General features: G+C 61.4%; 1 protein-coding gene across 2 annotated transcripts; it reads left to right on the forward strand.

Moving 5' to 3' along the window:
* Positions 1 to 334: 334 nt before the first annotated feature.
* Positions 335 to 21,066, forward strand: IL17RC (interleukin 17 receptor C). 2 transcript variants are annotated; one of them, XM_054035984.1, is made up of 19 exons: positions 335 to 754; positions 2,908 to 2,929; positions 8,976 to 9,128; positions 10,100 to 10,174; positions 10,272 to 10,381; positions 10,999 to 11,110; positions 11,341 to 11,385; positions 11,848 to 11,978; positions 12,355 to 12,414; positions 13,008 to 13,062; positions 13,700 to 13,884; positions 14,090 to 14,140; positions 14,818 to 14,863; positions 14,969 to 15,090; positions 15,233 to 15,298; positions 15,374 to 15,431; positions 17,279 to 17,374; positions 18,642 to 18,680; positions 18,995 to 21,066. In XM_054035984.1, exons 1-19 carry the CDS (start codon positions 668 to 670, stop codon positions 19,687 to 19,689), a joined length of 2,208 nt encoding a protein of 735 aa, XP_053891959.1. In that variant the 5' UTR covers positions 335 to 667; the 3' UTR covers positions 19,690 to 21,066. The 2 variants fall into 2 exon arrangements, with proteins under 2 accessions (XP_053891959.1, XP_053891957.1); XM_054035982.1 differs by having other exon boundaries at positions 15,233 to 15,431.
* The last annotated feature ends 1,814 nt before the right edge of the window (positions 21,067 to 22,880 follow it).

Raw genomic sequence — 22,880 nt, forward strand, 5'->3', positions numbered from 1 at the left:
GCTAGGACCCCCCAGCCCCTCTCCCAGCCCTGAGGAAGAGCTCTGTGCAGCTCCGAAGCTTCTCTCCCTCACCACAGAGGCAGAGCAGATAAGAGATATTGTTCCTCCCCCCGCCACCCCTAAACCCAGGCCAGGTTACCCATGAACCCAATCCGGCCTGTGTGAACCTGGCTGGCCCCGCCCTGCGCCTGGCACCTGCACTAGGACCCAGGTGTGTGGGAGCAGCAGCAGGGAGCTGGGCTTGAACCCACCTGCCCTTTGCCTGGCAGCCTGAGGCTCTGGGAGGGGAGGGGAGGCGAGGCAGAGGGTAGGGCTGGGACTGGGACTGGGGCGGTGCGCAGAGCAGCACAGCACAGACCAGACCAGAGCACTGAGCTGAGTTCAGCCAGCTGGGACCCCAGGGCTGTGCTGGCTATGCCAACCCCCTCTGCACCGTGCCTGGCTGGGGCTGGGGGCTGAGTGGGAAGCCCTGAGTCAGGCGCCCTGGTCGTGGGGACTGGCTACTCCCTGGAGGACTCAGGACCTGGGCGCTGTCGCTGCAGCTTGGCCCGAAGGGAGGCCTGAGCTGGGTGCTGGCTTCTGCAAGGGGAAGGGGCTCCCCGCTGGGGCCACTCATGGCTGGCAGGAACAGCCCCTGGTGCTGGCTCTGACCCTGCAGGTCCAGGAGATGCTGGCTGCGGGGTTAGGGCTCTTTCTCCTGCTCCTGTCCAGAGCAGGGCTCCCTGCCCACCCGGACTCTGTCAACTGCTCCCAGGTGTGTATGAGCTGGGATCGGGGCTCCCCACTGCCGCTCAGGAGGGGCTCTGCTGTGGGGGGCCATTGATGGGGTGCAGGCGGGTTGGGGGCTGTTGAGTAAAGATAGTGGTGCTCCCCCCTGACAACACCCCAGCCTCAAGCCCTGCAGGGGTCTCTGTTTATGCTGGTAACCGGCCCACCTGCCTGGCATGGCCTTGGGCTCCCCTGCTCCACCCATGCCCCAATCCAGCCCCTGGCTAGGAGGCTGCCACAGAGGGTCCCTCTCCTGGCAGGAGGGGGGCAGGGAAAGGCAATTCCCAGGGGGGTGCCCTGCCTGGGGACAGATACCTTAGTAGCAAATGGGTTGAGTGGGTCTGTGTCCCACCAGCTGGTGCCAAGGGTTTGGGGACTGGGGTGGGACAGGCTCTGCCCTGGGGCTGGCCTGTGCTGGGGGTACCCAGAGCCAATTCACCCCCAAACCACCTGCCAAGAGAAACGCCCTGTGAACGCCTCCCCCTTGCCCTCCCGCTGTGGTGAGAGTGGCAGGATCGCTCAGCCCTGGGCTGGGTCATGAGATGGGGGGCACGGGGCAATGGGAGAGCGCGGGGGGGAAGGAGGCGGGGAGGTGTAGGGGCCTGGCGTGGGTGGAACTGGAGGGGGGGGGCACTGCAGGTCTCGGCCCTGGGGGAGCCCCTTCAGCCTCTCTGAGCAGGTGATGAGTGTGATGGGGGCCCAGTCCCCCCATCGTCGCTGGAGGGGGGCAACTTCCCGCGGTACTGGGGACTGGCAGGGAGGGTGGGCCGCTGACACAGGGCTGTGGAGTAGGCCCTGCGCCAGACAGGGAGAGCTGGGTGTGGGCCTTGGCGCTGCTGTTTGCTCAGCTAACAAACCAGTCAGGCCTGGCAGCTCTGTGTACTGAGGCCATAAACCCCGGCCTGGTGCTTGTGGCCATGGAGACGGGGCCAGCAGGCGCAGGGCTGGCCGGGCGCCCGGCCCCATGGGGTGAGGAGCCGGGCTCTGGGCTGCAGCACCCTGCTTGCAGCCAGGAGAGAGCCAGCGGGGCTGGGCCAGGGCTGGGCCGTGGGGCTCAGGCTGCCACTAATCCCCCCACTGGACTTGGTGCCCTGCTCTGTTGCATTACACAGCATGGGCGACGCTGACCCCCGGTCTGGCCCCCCACAGAGCCGGGCACAGAGAGCCCAGGAGGGCTGTGTCGCCTAGAGCCACTGCTGGAATGAGGGAGGCCTGGGGGGGCCTGGCTAATGCAGCCCTGGGCTCTCCCAGAGGGGGCGCTGTGGGGGTGGGGCAGAGCGCTGGCTGTGGGGGGGCTCCCAGCAGGGGGCGCTGTGGGGGTGGGGCAGGGCGCTGGATGGGGGGGTCTCCCAGCAGGGGGCGCTGTGGGGGCGGGGTAGGGTGCTGGCTGTGGGGGGACTCCCAGCAGGGGGCGCTGTGGGGGTGGAGCAGGGTGCTGGCTGTGGGGGGGCTCCGAGCAGGGGGCGCTGTGGGGGCGGGGCAGAGCACTGGCTGTGGGGGGGCTCCCAGTAGGGGGCGCTGTGGGGGCGGGGTAGGGTGCTGGCTGTGGGAGCGGGGCAGAGCGCTGGCTGTGGGGGGACTCCCAGCAGGGGGCGCTGTGGGGGCGGGGTAGGGTGCTGGCTGTGGGGGCGGGGCAGAGCGCTGGCGGTGGGGGGGCTCCCAGTAGGGGGCGCTGTGGGGGCGGGGTAGGGTGCTGGCTGTGGGGGCGAGGCAGGGCGCTGGCTGTGGGGGGGCTCCCAGCAGGGTGCTGGCTGTGGGGGCGGGGCAGAGCGCTGGCGGTGGGGGGGCTCCCAGCAGGGGGCGCTGTGGGGGTGGAGCAGGGTGCTGGCTGTGGGGGGGCTCCCAGTAGGGGGCGCTGTGGGGGCGGGGTAGGGTGCTGGCTGTGGGAGCGGGGCAGGGCGCTGGCTGTGGGGGAGCTCCCAGCAGGGGGCGCTGTGGGGGCGGGGCAGAGCGCTGGCGGTGGGGGGGCTCCCAGCAGGGGGCGCTGTGGGGGTGGATCAGGGTGCTGGCTGTGGGGGGGCTCCCAGCAGGGGCGCTGTGGGGGCAGGGCGCTGGTTGTGGGGGGCTCCATGCAGTGGGGGCAGCATGTGAATGGGGAGGACCTGGCTTCTCCCTGATCTTTCCCTTTTTCTCCTGCAGGGCCTGTCCTGCCGGCTGCTGGGTAAGTGCCATATTGCTTTGTCCGAGAGGCGGCTGCAGCGCCATTTCTGGGGAAGCGTGGGTGGGTGGGTGGGCAGGTGGAATCCCCCCTCCCCCCACAGCAGGGGTCTGGCCACGCTCTCTCCACAGACGGGGCTTGGGGCACATGACCCTGGTGTCTGGGTCCCCAGGCTCACTAGGCTCCCACAGCCTGTCCAACAAGCACAGTGGAAACCTCCCGCTCAATGGGGCTGAGGGTTCCCGGTGCCCAGCCGTGCCCTGTCACAGAGTTAATAGAAATCAGAGAAAAGTGGGGCTGGAAGGGACCTGGAAAGGGCAACTAGTGAAGTCCAGCCCCTGCGCTGGGGCAGGGCCATGTAACCCTGGACCATCCCTGGCGGGGGTTTGTCCAACCCACCTGTGCTCGAAACCCTCCAGTGATGGGGATCCCACAGCCTCCCCTGGAAGCCTGTTGCACAGTGTAGCTCCCCTGAGAGGGAGAAAGGGTTTCCGAATAGCTACCTGGGATCTCCCTGGCCACAGACTGAGCCCGTCGCTTCTTGTCCTGCCTTCCGTGGCCATGGAGAACCATTGATCCCCGTCCTGTGAAGACTGTTCTCAGGTCCCCCTCAGTCCTCGGCTCTCCAGGCTAAACAGGCCCTGGGTTTAACCCTTTCCTCACAGGGCAGGTTTTCTAAACCTTTCATCGTTTGTGTTGCTTTCCCCTGGATTCTCTCTAGTTTGTCCACATCTGCCCTACGGTGCGGCCCCCAGACCTGGACACGACCCCCCGCTGAGGCCTCACCAGTGTCCCGCTCTGCTCGGCAATCACCTCCCGTGTCTGACATATGACACTCCTGTTAATACACCCCAGAATGATACTAACCTTTTCCACAAAGGCATCCCATTGTTGACTCATATTCAATTGGTGATACTCTATAACCCCCAGATCCTTCTCAGCAGTACTACCCCTAGCCAGTTATTCTCCATTTTGTAGTTGTGCATTTGATTTTTCCTTCCTAAGTGAAGTGCTTTGCACTTTATTGAATTTAATCTTTTGAATTCAGACCAATTCTCCATGTTTCCAAGGTCAGTTTGAATTCTAATTCTGCCCTCTAAAGGGCTTGCAACCCCTCCCAGCTTGGTGTCACCTGCAGATTTTATAAGCATACCTTCCACTCCATTATCCAAGTCATTAATGAAAATATTGACTAGTACTGGACCCAGGCCTGACCCTGATGGGCCCCACTAGTTAAAAAAAGAACTAGACAAGTTCAGGGAGGATAGGTCCATCAATGGTTATTAGCCAGGATGGGCAGGGAGGGTGCCCCTAGCCTCTGTTTGCCAGAAGCTGTGAATGAGCGACAGGGGATGGATCACTTGACCATTGCCTGTTATATTCATTCCCTCTGGGGCACCTGGCATTGGCCACTGTCGGCAGACAGGATACTGGGCTAGATGGACCTTTGGTCTGACCCAGTGTGGCTGTTCTTATGTTCTTACTAGATACAGCCTTCCAGTTTGACAGCAAACCATTGATAACTACTCTGAGTACAGGCTTTCAACCAGTTGTGCACCTTATATTTTCATCTAGTCCAGTGGTTTTCAACCTGTGGTCTGCGGACCCCTGGGGGTCTGCAGACTGTCTAACATTTCCAAAGGGGTCTGCACTTCCATTTGACATTTTTTAGAGGTCTACAAATGAAAAAAGTTTGAAAACCCCTGCTCTAGCCCACATTCCCTTAGTTTGCTCAGGAAGCTGCCATGTGGGACTGTGTCAAAAGCTTGACTAAAATCAAGATACACCATATCTACACCTTCCCCCCATTCGCTAAGCCAGTAACCCTGTCCGAGAAGGAAATTAGGTTGGTTTGGCATGAGTTGTCCTTGATAGATCCATGCTGGCTATTCCTTATAATCCAATTATCCTCTAGGTGCTTACAAATTGATCATTTAATCATTTGTTCCAGTATCTTTCCAGGTATCGAATTCCTTTTTGATTGTCAGGTCATTAAAGACTCCTGATGGAGTCATACTGGCCTCTGAATACTCTTCCTACCCTTTCCTTCACATCGGGATAGCTTGTAATTGTGTGTTTGTGCCTCTCCTGAACTCCTTTATTCCTTTGATTTCCCTATGGGCCCTGACCTACCGATTCGCTACCATTCCTCCCTGTTAGTCAGAATCCCGTCTAAAGTGGCTGCCCCCGGGTTACTTTCTCCACTTTCCAGAACAAAAGGTTGTCCTCAATGCATTCCAAGAACTTACTGGAAAGTTTGACTTTTCCAGCAGCTGTCTGGGGACCTGAAGTCCCCCATTACTACCAGGAATGGTGTTTCTGTTGTTAGTTCTAGAAATGTGCTTTGGTGGGCTAGAGGAGACCCCTGTTATGATGTCCACCCTCTTTTTTACCCCTTTTGTCTTTACTTGGAGACTTTCAACCAGCCTGCCTGTCACCTCCGTCTGGACCCCAGAACAAGTGTAGACCCCTCCTCCCTCTCTATCCTGCCTCTCCTTCCTGAGCGAGCTGTGCCCCTCTGTGCCAGTGTCCTGTCCAGAGATTTATCCCCCCAAGGACCCCTCTGTGGGGCCAGTTAAGGCACAATGTCGCTGATGTGCTGCTACGTCCAGTTCTTCCCCGTACCCCTTGCCTTAGCGTGCAGACGCTGAGATGTTGAGCCCCCCCAGTGCTGGTCTGACCCTACTGGACTTTCCACGTCCCTCCCCCCCTCAGGATCCAGCTCTCTGCTCAGGCCTTTCTATACTGCCTGTGGGCGTTTGTCACTGCACCTTCGAACCTACTTTAAAGCCCCACTCGCTAGGTTGGGGAGTTGGTGCATGAAGATGCTCTTCCCCATCTTGGTCAGGTGGATCCTGTCTCTTCCCAGCAGCCTTTGTGCCCAGGCCAGCACCCCATGCTTAGGGAAAGCTCTCCACAGCTGTGCACTCCCCGCCAGCGCCCTGCCTGGGTCCTGGCCCTCAGCCGGAGCTTGCCGCGAGCGCTGCCTCTGCCCTTGGCCCTCGCTCCCAGAGCTCTGCAGGGGCTGCTGCTCTGCCGAGGGGCAGGCCGGGGAGCGGCGGTGCTCACAGGGGTGAGCAGCACGGGGTGGTGGCCAGAGGGACGGATGAGCCTTGGTGACTTTCCGTGACAGGCAGGGAGTGCAGCTCCTGGGGCAGATGGATGCCTCTGTTCCCTGGCCTCCGGCACCCTGCGCATCCTCCTCTTTGGGGCACTGGAGCCTCCCGCTCCTCGGCCACTGCGGCCTGCACCTCCCCTCCTCTTGCTGGGATGGGGGGCACCTGCGTGGGGGGGAGGAGCACTGGGTACTGCCCGAGGGGGCCAGCGGCCAGGTCTCCTTCCTCCTTTGGTGCTGCTGTAGCGGTCTGGGGTTAGCCAGCATCTCCGTCCAGATGGCTCCAGGTGCGTCCTGCCCATGAAGTCTGCGTGCCCTTGGAGGCCACGCAGTGAGCCACTTCCTCCAGCAGTGCTTCCCTGCTTCCCGAGGGACTCCACACCTGACGCCTCTCGGGCTGGCAAGTCCCCCTGCCAACCCCCGGCGTGAGGACGCCTGTCTGGCGGGGACTCCAGGGGCAGGCAGAGGAAAAGCTAGCAGTGGTGTTAGCCACAGGCCATTTTCCTCCCATTGCTCTCCCTTGTTGGATGCCAGCTGGCTAGTTCCCGTGGTCTCGGCAGCCATATGGGTGACGGGCTGGGTCATGTCCCGGCCTGGGCACCAGGGTTACCCCTTCAGTGTGCCAGACCCCCAAGGGGTCACACTCTTCAACAAGGGCAACAATGGCTCTGAGCCCAAGCCTCCGGGCTGCAGCCCTTGCCACCCCCTGGGAGCTCTACCCAGCCAGGCCACTGAGCGAGCCCCTGCTTGGAGCGTCCCCCTGTGCCACGCAGACGGTGCCGGGTTCCAGTCCTGGCTCAGCAGAGAGCAGCAAAGGGGCAGCCAGAGCCCAGGGCACCCAGGTGCCAGGCTGCTGCGGGAAGACGCTTGGTTTCCTTTCTGTGTCTGTCCCTGTGTCTCAGAGTCCCTGGGGCCGGATGCGCTGCATCCAAGGGGGCTAAAGGAGTTCGCGGATGAGATTGCAGAGCCATTGGCCATTATCTTTGAAAATTCATGGCGATTGGGGGAGGTCCCGGATGACTGGAAAAAGGCTAATGTAGTGCCCATCTTTAAAAAAGGGAAGGAGGAGGATCCGGGGAACTACAGGCCAGTCAGCCTCACCTCAGTTCCTGGAAAAATCATGGAGCAGGTCCTCAAGGAATCAGTTCTGAAGCACTTAGAGGAGAGGAAAGTGATCAGGAACAGTCAGCATGGATTCACCAAGGGCAAGTCATGCCTGACTAACCTAATTGCCTTCTATGACAAGATAACTGGCTCTGTGGATGAGGGGAGAGCAGTGGATGTGTTATTTCTTGTCTTTAGCAAAGCTTTTGATACGGTCTCCCACAGTATTCTTGCCAGCAAGTTAAAGAAATATGGGCTGGATGAATGGACTATAAGATGGATAGAAAGCTGGCTAGATCGTCGGGCTCAACGGGTAGTGATCAACGGCTCCATGTCTAGTTGGCAGCTGGTATCAAGCGGAGTGCCCCAAGGGTCGGTCCTGGGGCCGGTTTTGTTCAATATCTTCGTTAATGATCTGGAGGATGGCGTGGACTGCACCCTCAGCAAGTTTGCAGATGACACTAAACTGGGAGGAGTGGTAGATATGCTGGAAGGTAGGGATAGGATACAGAGGGACCTAGACAAATTAGAGGATTGGGCCCAAAGAAACCTGATGAGGTTCAACAAGGACAAGTGCAGAGTCCTGCACTTAGGATGGAAGAATCCCATGCACTGTTACAGACTAGGGACCGAATGGCTAGGTAGCAGTTCTGCAGAAAAGGACCTAGGGGTTAGAGTGGATGAGAAGCTAGATATGAGTCGACAGTGTGCTCTTGTTGCCAAGAAGGCTAATGGCATTTTGGGCTGTATAAGTAGGGGCATTGCCAGCAGATCGAGGGACGTGATCATTCCCTTCTCTTCGGCATTGGTGAGGCCTCATCTGGAGTACTGTGTCCAGTTTTGGGCCCCACACTACAAGAAGGATGTGGAAAAATTGGAAAGAGTCCAGCAGAAGCCAACAGAAATGATTAGGGGGCTGGAGCACATGACTTATGAGGAGAGGCTGAGGGGACTGGGATTGTTTAGTCTGTAGAAGAGAAGAATGAGGGGGGATTTGATAGCCGCTTTCAACTATCTGAAAGGGGGTTCCAAAGAGGATGGTCCTGGACTGTTCTCAGTGGTACCAGATGACAGAGCAAGGAGTAATGGTCTCAAGTTGCAGTGGGGGAGGTTTAGATTGGATATTAGGAAACACTGTTTCACTAGGAGGGTAGTGAAGCAATGGAATGGGTTACCTAGGGAGGTGGTGGAATCTCCTTCCTTAGAGGTTTTTAAGGTCAGGCTTGACAAAGCCCTGGCTGGGATGATTTAGCTGGGGATTGGTCCTGCTTTGAGCAGGGGGTTGGACTAGATGACCTCCTGAGGTCCCTTCCAACTCTGATATTCTATGATTCTATGACTGGTCCCAAGTAAAAGACCCATGTCTCTGGGAGCCCAGTTCTTCCCACTGGCCTGCTGCCAACCCCTGAGTTCGTGTGTCCAGCCTCCGGAGCGTCCCACTGGCAGCTCTCCCTCATTCAGGCTGTGGAGCTCCCCTGGTCTTTTCCAGTCCTCTGTGGTTATGGGTCGGTGCCAGCTAGTCCGTGACGCCCCGTTCCTATGCCCTAGCCAGCTACCCTCCCATCTCCTGCAGTGCCCGAGGAGCAGCATTTTTATCTTTCTGCACCTGCGGGGCAGTGATGCCAAGGGGCTGGGCACAGTCACACAGTTCATAAAAGTGTTACAGACAATCCCCACGTTGTGACAGCCCCCATGCCCGCTGGGGGGGCAGAGCACCTGGTGCCCAGCCATCCCCCCCACGCCCGCTGGGGGCAGAATGCCCGGTGCCAGGTCTGTTCATGTTGTGGGGTGGGATGTGTCAGAATAAATGGTTTTCTGTCTCCTCTGCAGAGGACGATGTGTTGTGCAGCCCTGGGGCCGTGGGGCTGGCCTCTGGTCCAGTTCTGGTGCCAACCCAAATGACGATGGAGTCTGTGCTGCACTGCGCAGCGGCATCTGACTGCTTCCCCTGCGTGCAGATCAACCTGCAGCTGGCTGTGCTGGGTGAGAACAGGTTGGGGATGTCACAGACCCGGGCGATGCTGGAGCTGCTCCCTACAAAGCCGGGCAGGACTCTGGGGGAGCCTCCTCTCTCGGAGCAGACTGTCCCCGGGCAAGAAGCTCACACGGCTTCACCTTCCTGGGTCTGACCTCGGACCATCCAGCATCCCCTGCCCCACCGTGCGCTTCCCGCAGCGAGTCCGCTTGGGCGGGGTCCTGGGGCCGCCAGAGGGCCCTGCCCCCCAACTCCGCAGTCAGCCGTGACTCTCAGCCAGTGTAAAACAGAAGCTTTATTAGCCGACAGGATCACAGCGTAGGGCAGAGCTTATTGGCACAGAAATCAGTGACTTTCAGCCAAGACCATCTTTGGGGAAGGGGAGCCCAGAGCCAGGGCTCTGCCTCCCCCTGCGCCCCAAGCCAGCTGAGACCGACTCGCTTCCAGCTGCCTGGCCCTGCCCTGCCCGTTGCTCCTCCTTTGGCCTTTGTCCTGCTTCCCAGACCAAGAGTCACCTGGTCGCATCCCCCTCCTGGGTCTCAGGTTAGGAAGGGGCGGCCATAGCATCCCTGCAGGGAGCTGGCACAGCCCCCCCAAGTCACACACCCTTATTCCCACCACCCAGACATTGGTGCGACACACAGGTGAGGCACACACAGCATTCATGCAAAACAGTAAGACTCACACACAACATAACAAGGGAAAATCTCCACTTCGTCACAGGCAGAAAGGCAGCCCCAGAGTCCAGTTCTGCCCAAGTCCTGTGCCGCCCAGGTGTGAGTGTGCCAGCGGCTTGGGGCTGTCCTCCCAGGGGCAGGGTGCTGAGCCAGCCAGGCACATCTGCTCTTAGTCGGTCGGGGGGTTGGGGCTGGGCACCAGATGCCAGCGGTGTGAGTGTGGCTGACTGGGGCCCGCTCTGGGCACACGCTGCCCCACTGGCTGTGTGGCACAGCTTGGTGAGTGGCTGTTTCTGTTTCAGGGCCCCAGGAGGAGGTGGCAGGTGAGGGGACCCAAGATGGACCTGGGATGGACGCCCTGCGGCATCAGGACAGTGGTGAGGGCCTGCGGGCAGCACCGACCCTGTGCCCCTCTCCCTGCCCGCCGGGCCCCCGCCTGCCACTCACGGCTCCCTTTGCTCCCTGCTCTCTCAGGGCCCCTGCGGAGCTGGGTGCTGCTCTCGGTGCGGACGTACCCCTCCTCTCGCTGTGTTGCCATCGAAGTCCAGCTGCCCCGCGCCTTGGCACGCCCCAATAGCACTGTGGTATGGGGCCCAGCCCTGCGGGGCTTTGGGGAGAACGGACTGACCCAGACCCTGCGGGACACGCTCAGCTCCCCAGTGGGGACTGAAGGGGCGTTGCATCCAGGCCCCAGGATAGATGATGGGGGGCTGGGCTGGGCCCCCTCGGCTGAGTGACCCATGGTCCCCTGGCAGGGAGGGGCTGGGCTGGGCCCCCTCGGCTGAGTGACCCCTGGTCCCTTGGGGGGAGGGGCTGGGCTGGGCCCCCTTGGCTGAGTGACCCCATCGGGGAGGACGGGCTGGGCTGGGCTGGGCTGGGCCCCCTCAGCTGAATGACCCTGGGGGGGAGGAGGGGCTGGGCTGGGCCCCTCGGCTGAGTGACCCGTGGTCCCCTGGGGTGGAGGGGCTGGGCTGGACCCCCTTGGCTGAGTGACCCCGGGGGGGAGGACGGGCTGGGCTGGGCCCCTCGCCTGAGTGACCCCTGGTCCCCTGGGGTGGAGGGGAGGGGCTGGGCTGGACCCCCTCGGCTGAGTGACCCCGTGGGGGGAGGAGGGGCTGGGCTGGGCCCCTCGGCTGAGTAACCCCGGGGGGGAGGAGGGGCTGGGCTGGGCCCCTCGCCTGAGTGACCCCTGCTCCCCCAGGGCTCCATGTGGTTTCACTGCTTCAAGGCGGCCCTGCAAGGGGAACTGCACGTCACGTCCTACACGAGTCCCCGGTACCGGGAGGTGCTGAGCCAGACACACCGTGTGCCCGGTGAGTGCCTGCCCACAATGCCAGCGTGAAACAGCCCCAGGCCTGGAGCGGGGGGATTCCAGGACTGGTAACCTGCTGCTGGCCCCTCTCCCTGCCCTCCCTCCCCAACATGGCTGCCGGCTCCTCCCCCCATGACTGCCGGGGCCCCTTTCCCTGCCCTTCCCCCTCCTCCCCCTGTCCCCAGAGCGGTCTGTGGCCCCTGCTGACCCCCTCCACTGTCTTCTCCCCAGACTGTTCCTGGCCTGCAGCACGGGCTGCCATCCGGGTGTGCCAAGGTAGGAGCTTGTGACGCCCGATTCATGCAGGTGTCACCAACTCCCTAATGGGCTCCCCTTGCTGAGCATCTGTGGGAGCCAGACACCCCCCTGCAGCCCATTGCCATGGGGCCATCTCACGTGGCCCCCTGGGCCTGGCAGCTGGGTCAGTTCCAGCCCTTCTGCCCAGGGGAAGCTGGGCACAGAGAGCTCGGGGGTCACCCACTGAGGCCCTGGCAGGGCTGGGGCAGTGAGTGAGGAGGAGGGTCCCTGGGACAGGGGCTCTCTGGGCTGGGGGTCCCTGGGGCAGTGAGGGTTCCCTGGGGTGGGGCTCTCTGGGCTGGGGGTCCCTGGGGCAGTGAGGGTTCCCTGGGGTGGGGCTCTGTGGGCTGGGGGTTCCTGGGGCAGTGAGGGGTCCCTGGGACAGGGGCTCTCTGCGGCTGGGCTCACTGGGTTGGGGTCTCACTCGCTCTCCCATGGCAGTGCCCAGGGTGCAGATCTTCGTGGGGCCGGAGCACGTGGTGGTACAGTTGCAGGACGTGCCCGCGGGGCAGATCTTCATCGTGTGGTTCTATTGGAACCAGACACGTCGAGACAAAGGACTCAGGATAGAGGTGAGTGAGGGGCCTGCCCCAGAGCCCCTCTTCCCTATCCACTTCGTACCCTGCCCCCCCTGCCCTTCATCCCCCCACCCCACTCCTCTGGACCTTCCCGTGGCCCAGCCCCACAACCTCCACGCTGGCCCCCAGCGGCACTCTGGGCTTTATTCCCTGTAGCTCTCCATGGGAGGGCAGTGGGGTCGAGAGCTTAGATCCAGGGGCTGGGAGCCAGGACTCCTGGGTTCTGTCCCAGCAGCCTGGGCTGAGCCCTTCCCTCAGTTTCCCGCTCTGTGCCATGGGGGCACTTTGTGGCACTGGCAGTTGCACGGCAGTGAGGGGGTGGCCAGGCTGGGTGGCGGGTGACCAATGTCTCCTCTGTTCCTGTCTGCAGAGGGGGCTTCAGAACTACAGCCTGCCCTCCGCCCAGCTGCTGCCCTGCCTCTGTCTGCAGGTAGGGCCTGGGCTGGGAGCTGCTCCCCATGGGGCCTGGCGCTTGGCAGGCACTTATGGGGGCAGCAGGGGGCGATGTCCCCAGGGTGGGGGGCACTGGGAGCCCAGGGGTTCCCCAGGGTGGAGTGGGGGGGCCCAGCAGGAGGCACTGAGAGCCCAGGGGTTCCCCAGGATGGAGTGGGGGGGCCCAGCAGGGGGCACTGTCCCCAGGGTGGGCGGCACTGAGAGCCCGGGGTTTCCCAGGGTGGAGTGGGGAGCCTTCCTCCGCAGCATGGGGCAGGGATCTCTAGCAGGAGGGTCTCTGCCGATTGAAGTCACTAAAAACAGGATTGGGGACTTCAACAGCAGAGTCCAGGGAAGGGGTAGGGACGGTTTTATGGCCTGCAGCATGCAGGGGGTCAGACCAGATGATCATAATGGTCCCTTCTGACCTTAAAGTCTATGAGTCTATGAGCAGGGGGTGCTATGCCCAGGGTGGGGGGCACTGGGAGGCCAGGGGTTCCCCAGGGCAGAGTGGGGGGACCAGCAGAGGGCGCTGTCCTCAGGGTGTGGGGTGGGATCACTTTGTGCTTTCACTCACTGATTCTTGCCCAGGTCTGGCCAGATATCCCGGATCCCCCCAGGACCAGCCGCTGCCCCTTCACTAAGGGTAACTAGGCCACAGTCATCTACACCTGTCTTGGGGAGGGGTGTGCAGGGGGGGCTGGGCTCCTGTCCGTGTGCCGGGAGGGGAGTTGCGGGGGTCTGGGTTGTCTGTGCCCTGTGTGTGTGGGGGGGGTGGGGGGGTCGTGTGTGTGTGTGTGGGGGGGGTCATGTCTGTGAGCTGGGCAGGTGTTGGGGGGCTCTCATCAGGGGTGTTATATCTGTGAGCTGGGCGGGTGTTGGGGGGGCTCTGAGGTGTTGGGGGGACTCTTGACAGGGGTGTTATATCTGTGAGCTGGGCAGGTGTTGGGGGGCTCTGAGGTGTTGGGGGGCTCTCGACAGGAGTGTTATATCTGTGAGCTGGGCTGGTGTTGGGGGGGCTCTGAGGTGTTGGGGGGGCTCTGAGGTGTTGGGGGGCTCTCGACAGGGGTGTTATATCTGTGAGCTGGGCGGGTGTTGGGGGGCTCTGGGCGGGTGTTGGGGGCCAGGGTCAGGTAGTGGGCAGGGTAGTGAGCTGTGCCAGGCTGTCTCCTGCATAGAGCAGGCTGGTGCTGCTGGCAGCGAGAGGGAGTGGGGAAGTGCAGGCGGGTGGGTGAGGGGTGTGCCCGGGACGGGCTGAGTCCTTTGCCCCATGGCTGTTGCAGAGCCTGCGGCGTGGACCCGGCTGTGGGCACAGGCCCAGCTGAAGCTGTATCTCACTGAGGGGAAGCTGAGCTGCTCCGTGTCGGCGCCATGCATGGTGCCAGCCGACCTCGTGCCCTGCTGGAGGCTGAAGAACGCCGGGCCCTGCCATGAGCTGCCCCACCTGCGCCAGGCCCTCACCGTGCCTGTGAGTGGGTCTGCTGGCCGGGGCGGGTGGAGAAGGGGGCAGTCGTTTGGGGGAGGGAAGGGCGAGGTGGGGGGATGGGTCAGGTAAGGTTGGGGAAGGGGAGGGGTGGGGGATGGGCATCGGGGGCAGGAGCAGAGGCGCGGTGGAGCAGTGCGTGCTCGGGGGCTGGGGTTGGCATGTCATGGCCCCTCCCTCCTCCCTGCAGGGTCTCCACGAGTTTGGCACGTTGCAGCCTCATCCGAACCTGTGTGTCCAGGTAGGAGACCCTGGGCAGGGGGCACCAGCTGGCAGAGCCATAGGGCCAGGGCTCCGCATTCCCGCTCCCTCCGGGCTGGGCCAGGACCCCCGAGTCGCCCAGCAAAGCCCTAGGACCAGGGTTCCGCATTCCTGCTCCCTCCGGGCTGGGCCAGGACCCCCCAGCGGACCCATAGGGCTGGGGTTCCACATTCCCGCTCCCTCCGGGCTGGGCCAAGACCCCGCAGTCCCCCATCAGCGCTATAGGGCCGGAGCTCCGCATTCCTGCTCCCTCCAGGCTGAGCCAAGACCCCCCAGTCGCCCAGCAGCGCCATAGGGTCGGGGCTCCGCATTCCCGCTCCCTCCGGGCTGGGCCAAGACCCCCCAGTCGCCCAGCAGCGCCATAGGGCCGGGGCTCCGCATTCCCGCTCCCTCCGGGCTGGGCCAAGACCCCCCTAGTCGCCCAGCAGCGCCATAGGGCCGGGGCTCCGCATTCACGCTCCCTCCGGGCTGGGCCAAGACCCCCCAGTCACCCAGCAGCGCCATAGGGCCGGGGCTCCGCATTCACACTCCCTCCGGGCTGGGCCAGGACTCCCCGGGTGCCCTCGGAGCTGCTTCCCTGTTCCGGGTTTATGCCCCCCCCCCCCCCCCGTTCACACCTTTCCCTCACTCAGACTAGTTGCTCTGTTGTCTCTCCAGGTGTGGAGTGGTGGGCAGGTCCAGCTCATGCAGTGCCTGCAGGAAGGTGAGTGCCACGCTGGGACGCTGACGCCATCTCTTCTCTAAGGGGAGCCAGCTGGGCTGGGGTTCCCCTGAGCCTGGTGCCCCCTCAGCCTCTCCTCTGCCCTAGGTGCCCTGCGGGGCCAGCCGGCCGACCTCTTGCTGATGGAGACCAGGGACCCACAGGGGAACATCTTGCTCTGTGCCGTGGAGCGAGGCACCTGCACTCCACTGGCCAACTCCACCTGTATGGTGAGGAGCCCCTTGCCCTCTGCGGCTCCATGGAGGGCAGGAACCCCGGGCAGGGCCCACAGGGACCCCCTCCCCAGGCCCTGCCCGCAGGCTGCGGCCCCAGCAGCTCCTGTACCATTCTCATCCTTTGCCTCCTTTGCAGGGAGTTGGGGTGGGGGCCCTGGAGCAGCAGCTGCGACGGGATGTGCAGTCGGAGCAGTGTGTGCAGGTCAGTGCCGTGGGGGAGCGGTATTGTCACACGCAGGGGGGTAGATGGGTCAGTAACCGGCAGCTGTCTCCACAGGTCTGGCGTGCGGAGGGCAGCGTGGTGGGCACCGGCTGGGCCTGCTCGCTGGAGAAGTGTGAGTATGTTAGGACGGGGGGGGCCCCCATTGAGCCAGGGCCTCTGTGCTCTGGAGCTGAACAATGCCGGTTGGCGCTCAGCCACTGGTGCTGGACCCATGGGCGCCAGTGCGGGGGAGGGGGATGCTGGACCCCCAGCCCACCGGGAGAGGGCAGGGACCAGCCTTCCTGCCTGCCTCGTGAAGGGGGCTCCATTGGGAGGGAGGGAGGGATGGGGTGCAGCTCCCTGGAAGGGGCAGGGCTTACAGGAGGGCCGGAGGCAAGGTGCCAGCCTGTGGCCAGGCGTTCCCTGGGCCGCGGCGATTCTCAAGAGAGCAGGGAAAGGTGTCCTTCGAGCCCGCCTTGGGATAATTTGCTGCCACTAGGGGCCCTAGCTCTGACCCCCATGCCCTGAGCACCACCTGCCCCTCTTAGGGTTGCCAACTTTCTCATCGCACAAAACCAAACACTCTTGCCTGGCCCCTTCTCCGACGCCCCACCCCTGCTCACTCCACCCCGCCCCACTGTCTCTTGCTCTCCCCCACCCTCACTCCCTTGCTTATTTTCATCTGGCTGGGGCAGGGGGTTGTGGTGCAGGAGGGGGTGAGGGCTCCGGCTGGGGAGTGTACTCCGGGGTGGGGTCAGAAATGAATGGTTCAGGGTTTGGGAGGGGGCTCTGGGCTGGGGCAGGGGGCTGGGGTGCAGGAGGAGGTGAGGGGTGCGGGCTCTGGGCTGGGGTAGGGGGTTGGGGTGCAGGAGGAGGTGAGGGGTGCGGGCTCTGGGGTGGGGTAGGGGGTTGGGGTGCAGGAGGAGGTAAGGGGTGCGGGCTCTGCGGTGAGGTGGGGGGTTGGGGTGCAGGAGGAGATGAGGGGTGCGGGCTCTGGGGTGGGGCGGGAGGTTGGGGTGCAGGAGGAGATGAGGGGTGCTGGCTCTGGGGTGGGGCAGGAGGTTGGGGTGCAGGAGGAGATGAGGGGTGCGGGCTCTGGGCTGGGGCAGGGGGTTGGGGTGCAGGAGGAGATGAGGGGTGCGGGCTCTGGGGTGGGGCAGGGGGTTGGGGTGCAGGAGGAGATGAGGGGTGCGGGCTCTGGGGTGGGGCGGGGGGTTGGGGTGCAGGAGGAGATGAGGGGTGCTGGCTCTTGGGTGGGGCAGGAGGTTGGGGTGCAGGAGGAGGTGAGGGGTGCGGGCTCTGGGGTGGGGCGGGGGGTTGGGGTGCAGGAGGAGGTGAGGGGTGCGGGCTCTGGGGTGGGGCGGGGGGTTGGGGTGCAGGAGGAGATGAGGGGTGCGAGCTCTGGGGTGGGGCAGGGGGTTGGGGTGCAGGAGGAGGTGAGGGGTGTGGGCTCTGGGCTGGGGCAGGGGGTTGGGGTGCAGGAGGAGGTGAGGGGTGCGGGCTCTGGGGTGGGGCGGGGGGTTGGGGTGCAGGAGGAGGTGAGGGGTGTGGGCTCTGGGCTGGGGCAGGGGGTTGGGGTGCAGGAGGAGGTGAGGGGTGTGGGCTCTGGGCTGGGGCCGGGGGTTGGGGTGCAGGAGGAGGTGAGGGGTGTGGGCTCTGGGCTGGGGCAGGGGGTTGGGGTGCAGGAGGAGATGACGGGTGCGGGCTCTGCGGTGGGGCAGGAGGTTGGGGTGCAGGAGGAGATGACGGGTGCGGGCTCTGCGGTGGGGCAGGAGGTTGGGGTGCAGGAGGGGTGCGGGCTCTGGGGTGGGGTAGGGGGTTGGGATGCAGGAGGAGATGAGGGTGCGGGCTCTGGGGTGGGGCAGGAGGTTGGGGTGCAGGAGGGGTGCGGGCTCTGGGGTGGGAGCTGCGGAGCTGGCTCTCAGGGCAGGGGCAGTGAATACGGGACACCTGGCAACCCGAACCCCTGTGTCCTGGCAGATCTCCGGGCCCACTGGGCGCTGGCTTGGATGGGGGTTCTCCTCAGCACCTTCTGCATCCTGCTCCTGCTCCTGCTCAAGAAGGAAAATCTGAAAGGTGAGAGCTTCCCCCCCCCTTCCCACGGGCTGCACTGCCCCCCCCATCCCCCTCCTGGCTTCACTACAACGCTGCCCTCCCCACTCCCTGCACTGCCCAGTCCCCTTCTCCACCGATCCCTGGGGCCGTGTGGGGCACTGGGGCCAGCACCGACTGCTGGGGAGAGCGCCCCCTACTGAGCCCCGTCCGGAGAGCACCGCGCCCCCTAGTGCCCCACTGGGGCCAGCACCGACTGCTGGGGAGAGCGCCCCCTACTGAGCCCCGTCCGGAGAGCACAGCACCCCCTAGTGCCCCACTGGGGCCAGCACCGACTGCTGGGGAGAGCGCCCCCTACTGAGCCGCGTCTGGAGAGCACAGCGCCCCCTAGTGCCCCACTGGGGCCAGCACTGACTGCTGGGGAGAGCGCCCCCTGCTGAGCCCCCTCCCGAGAGCACCGCGCCCCTTAGTGCCCCACTGGGGCCAGCACCGACTGCTGGGGAGAGCGCCCCCTACTGAGCCCCGTCCGGAGAGCACCGCGCCCCCTAGTGCCCCACTGGGGCCAGCACCGACTGCTGGGGAGAGCGCCCCCTACTGAGCCCCGTCCGGAGAGCACAGCACCCCCTAGTGCCCCACTGGGGCCAGCACCGACTGCTGGGGAGAGCGCCCCCTACTGAGCCGCGTCTGGAGAGCACAGCGCCCCCTAGTGCCCCACTGGGGCCAGCACTGACTGCTGGGGAGAGCGCCCCCTGCTGAGCCCCCTCCCGAGAGCACCGCGCCCCTTAGTGCCCCACTGGGGCCAGCACCGACTGCTGGGGAGAGCGCCCCCTGCTGAGCCCCGTCCCGAGAGCACAGCGCCCCCTAGTGCCCCACTGGGGCCAGCACCGACTGCTGGGGAGAGCGCCCCCTGCTGAGCCCCCTCCCGAGAGCACAGCGCCCCCTAGTGCCCCACTGGGGCCAGCACCGACTGCTGGGGAGAGCGCCCCCTGCTGAGCCCTCTCCCAAGAGCACAGCGCCCCCTAGTGCCCCACTGGGGCCAGCACTGACTGCTGGGGAGAGCGCCCCCTATTGAGAGCAGAGGGCTCCCAGCAGCACACTGGGGCATTGGGGCAGCACTGACCGTGAGGAGAGTGTGTCCCTCCCGATCTAACACGTACCTTAGACAGAGCTGGAGTGTGCGCCACCTATTTCTGCCCTGCACCCTAGATTCTGAGGGCCTGGCTCTGCTGGGGTGGGTGCGGGAGCGGGGCCCGACCCGCTAACTCACCATGGCTCCCCTTTCATCTTCCAGGGTGGCTGAAGATGCTGAAGGAGGATTATAGCCCTGGGGGTGAGTGCTTGGGGAGAGGGCGCCCTGTGGCAGGTCTGTGTGGGGTGCTGAGCCTCAGGGCGCCTGGGGGCCAGGGCCAGGACAGCGAGGAGGAGCAGGAGCCCCGGCGCAGCTCTCCAGGCTGGGGGGCTGCAGCTGGGAACGCAGGCCCTCACACCTGGGCCTGGGGTGGGGGCAGGGCCCCACCACCCTGCGCCCAGGGCTCTGTCCCTGCCAGGCAGAGCTGCCAGAACATGGGGTCAGGCAGGGGGTGGTGACTGGGCTGCTGGGCCGTACGCAGCCTGTCTAGCACTAACAGCCCTCTGTCCCTGCAGGCGTGCTGCGGGGCCGGCGCGCCCTGATCCTCTACTCGCCCGACCACGCCGGCTTTGAGCGGCTGGTGAGCACCCTGGCCTGCGCCCTGACACGGCTGCAGCTGGCGGTGTCAGTGGAGCTGTGGAGCCGGGCCGAGCTCTGTGCCATCGGCCCCATGCAGTGGTTCCATGCCCAGCGGCTGCGGGTCCTACAGGAGGGCGGCACAGTGGTCCTGCTGTTCTCCAGGGGCGCCGTGGCCAGGTGCACGGAGTGGCTGCTCTGGAAGCCGGGGGAACTGCTGCCCCGGGATGATCCGTGCAGCGCCTTCTCGGCCTCCCTCAACTGCATCCTCCCCGATTTCCTGGCTGGCAAGGCTGGGGGCCGGTACCTGGTTGCCTGCTTTGAGGATCTCCTCCAGCCGTCCGACATCCCGGAGCTCTTCCGCTCCGTGCCCATCTTCACACTGCCCTCCCAGCTGCCCACATTCCTCCTGGCGCTGGCTGGCACTGCTGCTGGCAGGGAGCAGAAGAGCAGCCTGAAGAAGCACTCCCTGTGGATCAGCGACAGCCTGCAGCGCGCCATCCGAGAGTGCCAGCTGCAGGAGCCCGATGGGCACTGCCCACCACAGGCGTCCGCCCTGCCTGGGAGCGGGCAGGTACTGATGGGTGCAAAGAGTGAGGCTGGCAAGCTCTCTCCACCCATGGGCTCCACGTAACTGAGACTCTGTCCACTGAGACTCTGGGCACTGTCGGCAGACAGGATACTGGGCTAGATGGACCTTTGGCCGGAGGCAGTGGGGCCATTCTTATGTTCTCCTGCCAAGCCAGAGTGTGTCTGCCACTGTCTCTGCACCAGCTGGGCTGGGCACGGAGGGCAAGGTTCCACTGGCACCTGGCTGGAGCATATGCTGGCAGGGCCTGGCCCCTGCCCTGTGGCGGGCTCTGCGGGACACTGCCCCACACGCCCAATAAAGGCCAGTTATTTTTCTAATGGTGCGTGGGCGTTTTCTGGGCTCCGGGCTAGAAGCAAGTAGATGGGGCCCGGCCATGAGTGGGGTCGGGCTGTGCCAGGCCAGGCGGGGGCCCGGCTGTGACACCGGTGCCTGTGGGAGCCAGCCGAGGTCACTCAATCAGGGTGAACTGCAAACAGACCGGGGCAGACAAACCCCAAACGCTGATGGATATTCCAATACTGAGATTTACCAACCAGCCCCAAACAGCCTCTGTGTTACCTCCCTGGTTACTCAGATGTCCAAACAACGCAGTTCCCTTAAAATGCCCAGCCTCAGGCCTCTGTCCAGACACACACGTCAAACATATGGTGATAAATTCTGAAAATCTCATCATATAAAAAGAAAAGGTTCTCCCAATCCCAAAGGATCAGCCACACACCCAGGTCAAATGATAACTTACCCAAAATACACGCTATAGCCAATTCTTATTAACTAAACTAAAATGTATTAAAAAAGAAGCGAGCGAGCGAGAGAGAGAGAGAGTTGGTTGAAAGATCAATTTACAGACAGACTTGAGTTCAATTACTGAGGGCCAGATCCATAGCTGAGATGGTGAGTTTGTAGTTGCCAAAAGTTCTTTTAGAAATAGTGATAGAATCTTAGAATATCAGGGTTGGAAGGGACCTCAGGAGGTATCTAGTCCAACCCCCTGTTCAAAGCAGGACCAATCCCCAACTAAATCATCCCAGCCAGGGCTTTGTCAAGCCTGACCTTAGAGGTTTTTAAGGAAGGAGATTCTACCACCTCCCTAGGGAACCCATTCCAGTGCTTCACCACCCTCCTAGTGAAATAGTGTTTCCTAATATCCAACCTAGACCTCCCCCACTGCAACTTGAATATATTCCATAGGTTAGTCCAATGTCCATCAGTGTTTTCCCCAGGAATTGAAATTAGGGGGGTGTTTGAATTTACAGGGGGGGGGGGGTCAGGGCTGATGAGGGGTGAGACTGTGAGGGTGACGGTGGGCTGTATGGCACCATAGTAAAAAGTGAAAACTGTTTCATGACCATTTTATTAGATTTAACTCATGTTTTGAAAGAATCACACAAATTAAAATTGGCTACTCAAGCATTCTATGAAGCACGACATCTACGTCCTTCTTGGGTTTCTTGTTATAATTTTGCACAACTCTGTTAATGAACTCCTTGAATGCAATGCGTTCATGTTTGGTGGCTTCTCATGTGTCCAGTACTTCCATTCCTTCAATTGATGGGCTCATTAGTTCATTCACATGATCAGGCAGGAGGCGACTTCTTTCAGAACACACAATTCTATTCAATGAGGCAAAAGAACGCTCAACTGTAGCTGTTGTGACTGGGAGGAGCAAGAGATGAATTCCTACTTCTTTCATCCCAGGAAACAGCACAGAGATCGGGTCGAGCCATAGTGATGATAAAAAAGAAGTTGAAGTCAAATCTTCATTCATTCGTCACATGATATTCCACTCTGTGTTCAAATTCTCTGTTCCGTCCTGAGCACATGGCAGCCCCATTGCTGGTAGTGCCTCACTCCACTCAACTGTCGGTGTTTTATAGGACAGGGATCTGTAAAAGCTACGTAGAGGTTGAGTAGAATCTAGAAGTTGCTGTTGTAGATTTTTAAGAATCAAGCCTGTGTACTTTTTCAGTTGTCTTAACAAACACTTTTTGTCCTCTTCACTTAAGGATTCAATATAAATGCCTTCATTAGTCAACTTCTGGACTGAAGTCTTCGCTTCTTCCAGTACTTTTTCAATGGATAGCTCTCTGATTGATCCAAATGTAGCTTCTATTGCTGGACAAAGATCTACTACTGTTGTAGCGGATGCCTGGATGGCATTGTGTAATGACCCAAGTGGTTTCAATAGAAGACTTACGAGAGAGAGAATGGCAATAGTCTTCTCTGAACGTAGTAGCAAAAGGAATCCACCAGCCTCACTACTTAGATCCATCCCATCTTGGTAGATACTTTCCAAAGTCAGTAATAACAGCTGGAGTAATTTTAAGACAACAGCCAAGGATTGCTCATGAGAAAGCCAGTGGGTTTTCCCAGGTTGGACTAATTTGAACTTCAGTCCCAGTGTATCTTCTGTATTTTCCAAGATATTCAGTCTTTGTGGACTCTTACTGAAAAAATAATATAATGAAGTCATTAAGTTTATAGCTTTTTAAATGTCTTTTGAAGTCTGCAGCTCGTACTAGTGCTAGTTGGAGTAGATGGCCTCTGCAGTGTTTATAGGAGAGATTAGGGTTACACTTTTTTCTCTGAGCAAAGATTGTACTCCACCATGTCTTCCAGAGATGTTTGCAGCTTCATCAAATGCACAAGCAGCCGCCATCTGTTTGGGGTTCAATTGACAAGCATTTAACCTTCTAAGATGTGGGCTGTCACAGATGCAGCCGATGTGTCTTCTATAACTTGAACATCTAGAAATGCATCTACTGGCCTACCCCTGACATCAAGATAACATACACATTGACTTAATACTTGCCCATTTGCATCGGTACATTCATCAGCCATGTATGCAAATTTTTTGAATGTGTTGAGAGAGGTCTTCACTTTTTCAACTGTTGAGTCTTTCACTGTTGCACCATATGCTTCTAGCCCAGGGGTAGGCAACCTATGGCACGCGTGCCAAAGGCGGCACGCGAGCTGATTTGCAGTGGCACTCACACTGCCCGGGTCCTGGCCACCGGTCCGGGGGGCTCTGCATTTTAATTTAATTTTAAATGAAGCTTCTTAAACATTTTAAAATCCTTATTTACTTTACATACAACAATAGTTTAGTTATATATTATAGACTTCTAGAAAGAGACCTTCTAAAAACGTTAAAATGTGTTACTGGCACGCAAAACCGTTTTAGAGTGAATAAATGAAGACTTGGCACACCACTTCTGAAAGGTTGCCGACCCCTG

This window comes from Malaclemys terrapin, chromosome 7 (genome assembly GCF_027887155.1).
Source record: "Malaclemys terrapin pileata isolate rMalTer1 chromosome 7, rMalTer1.hap1, whole genome shotgun sequence".
NCBI classification, from domain to species: Eukaryota; Metazoa; Chordata; order Testudines; family Emydidae; genus Malaclemys; species Malaclemys terrapin.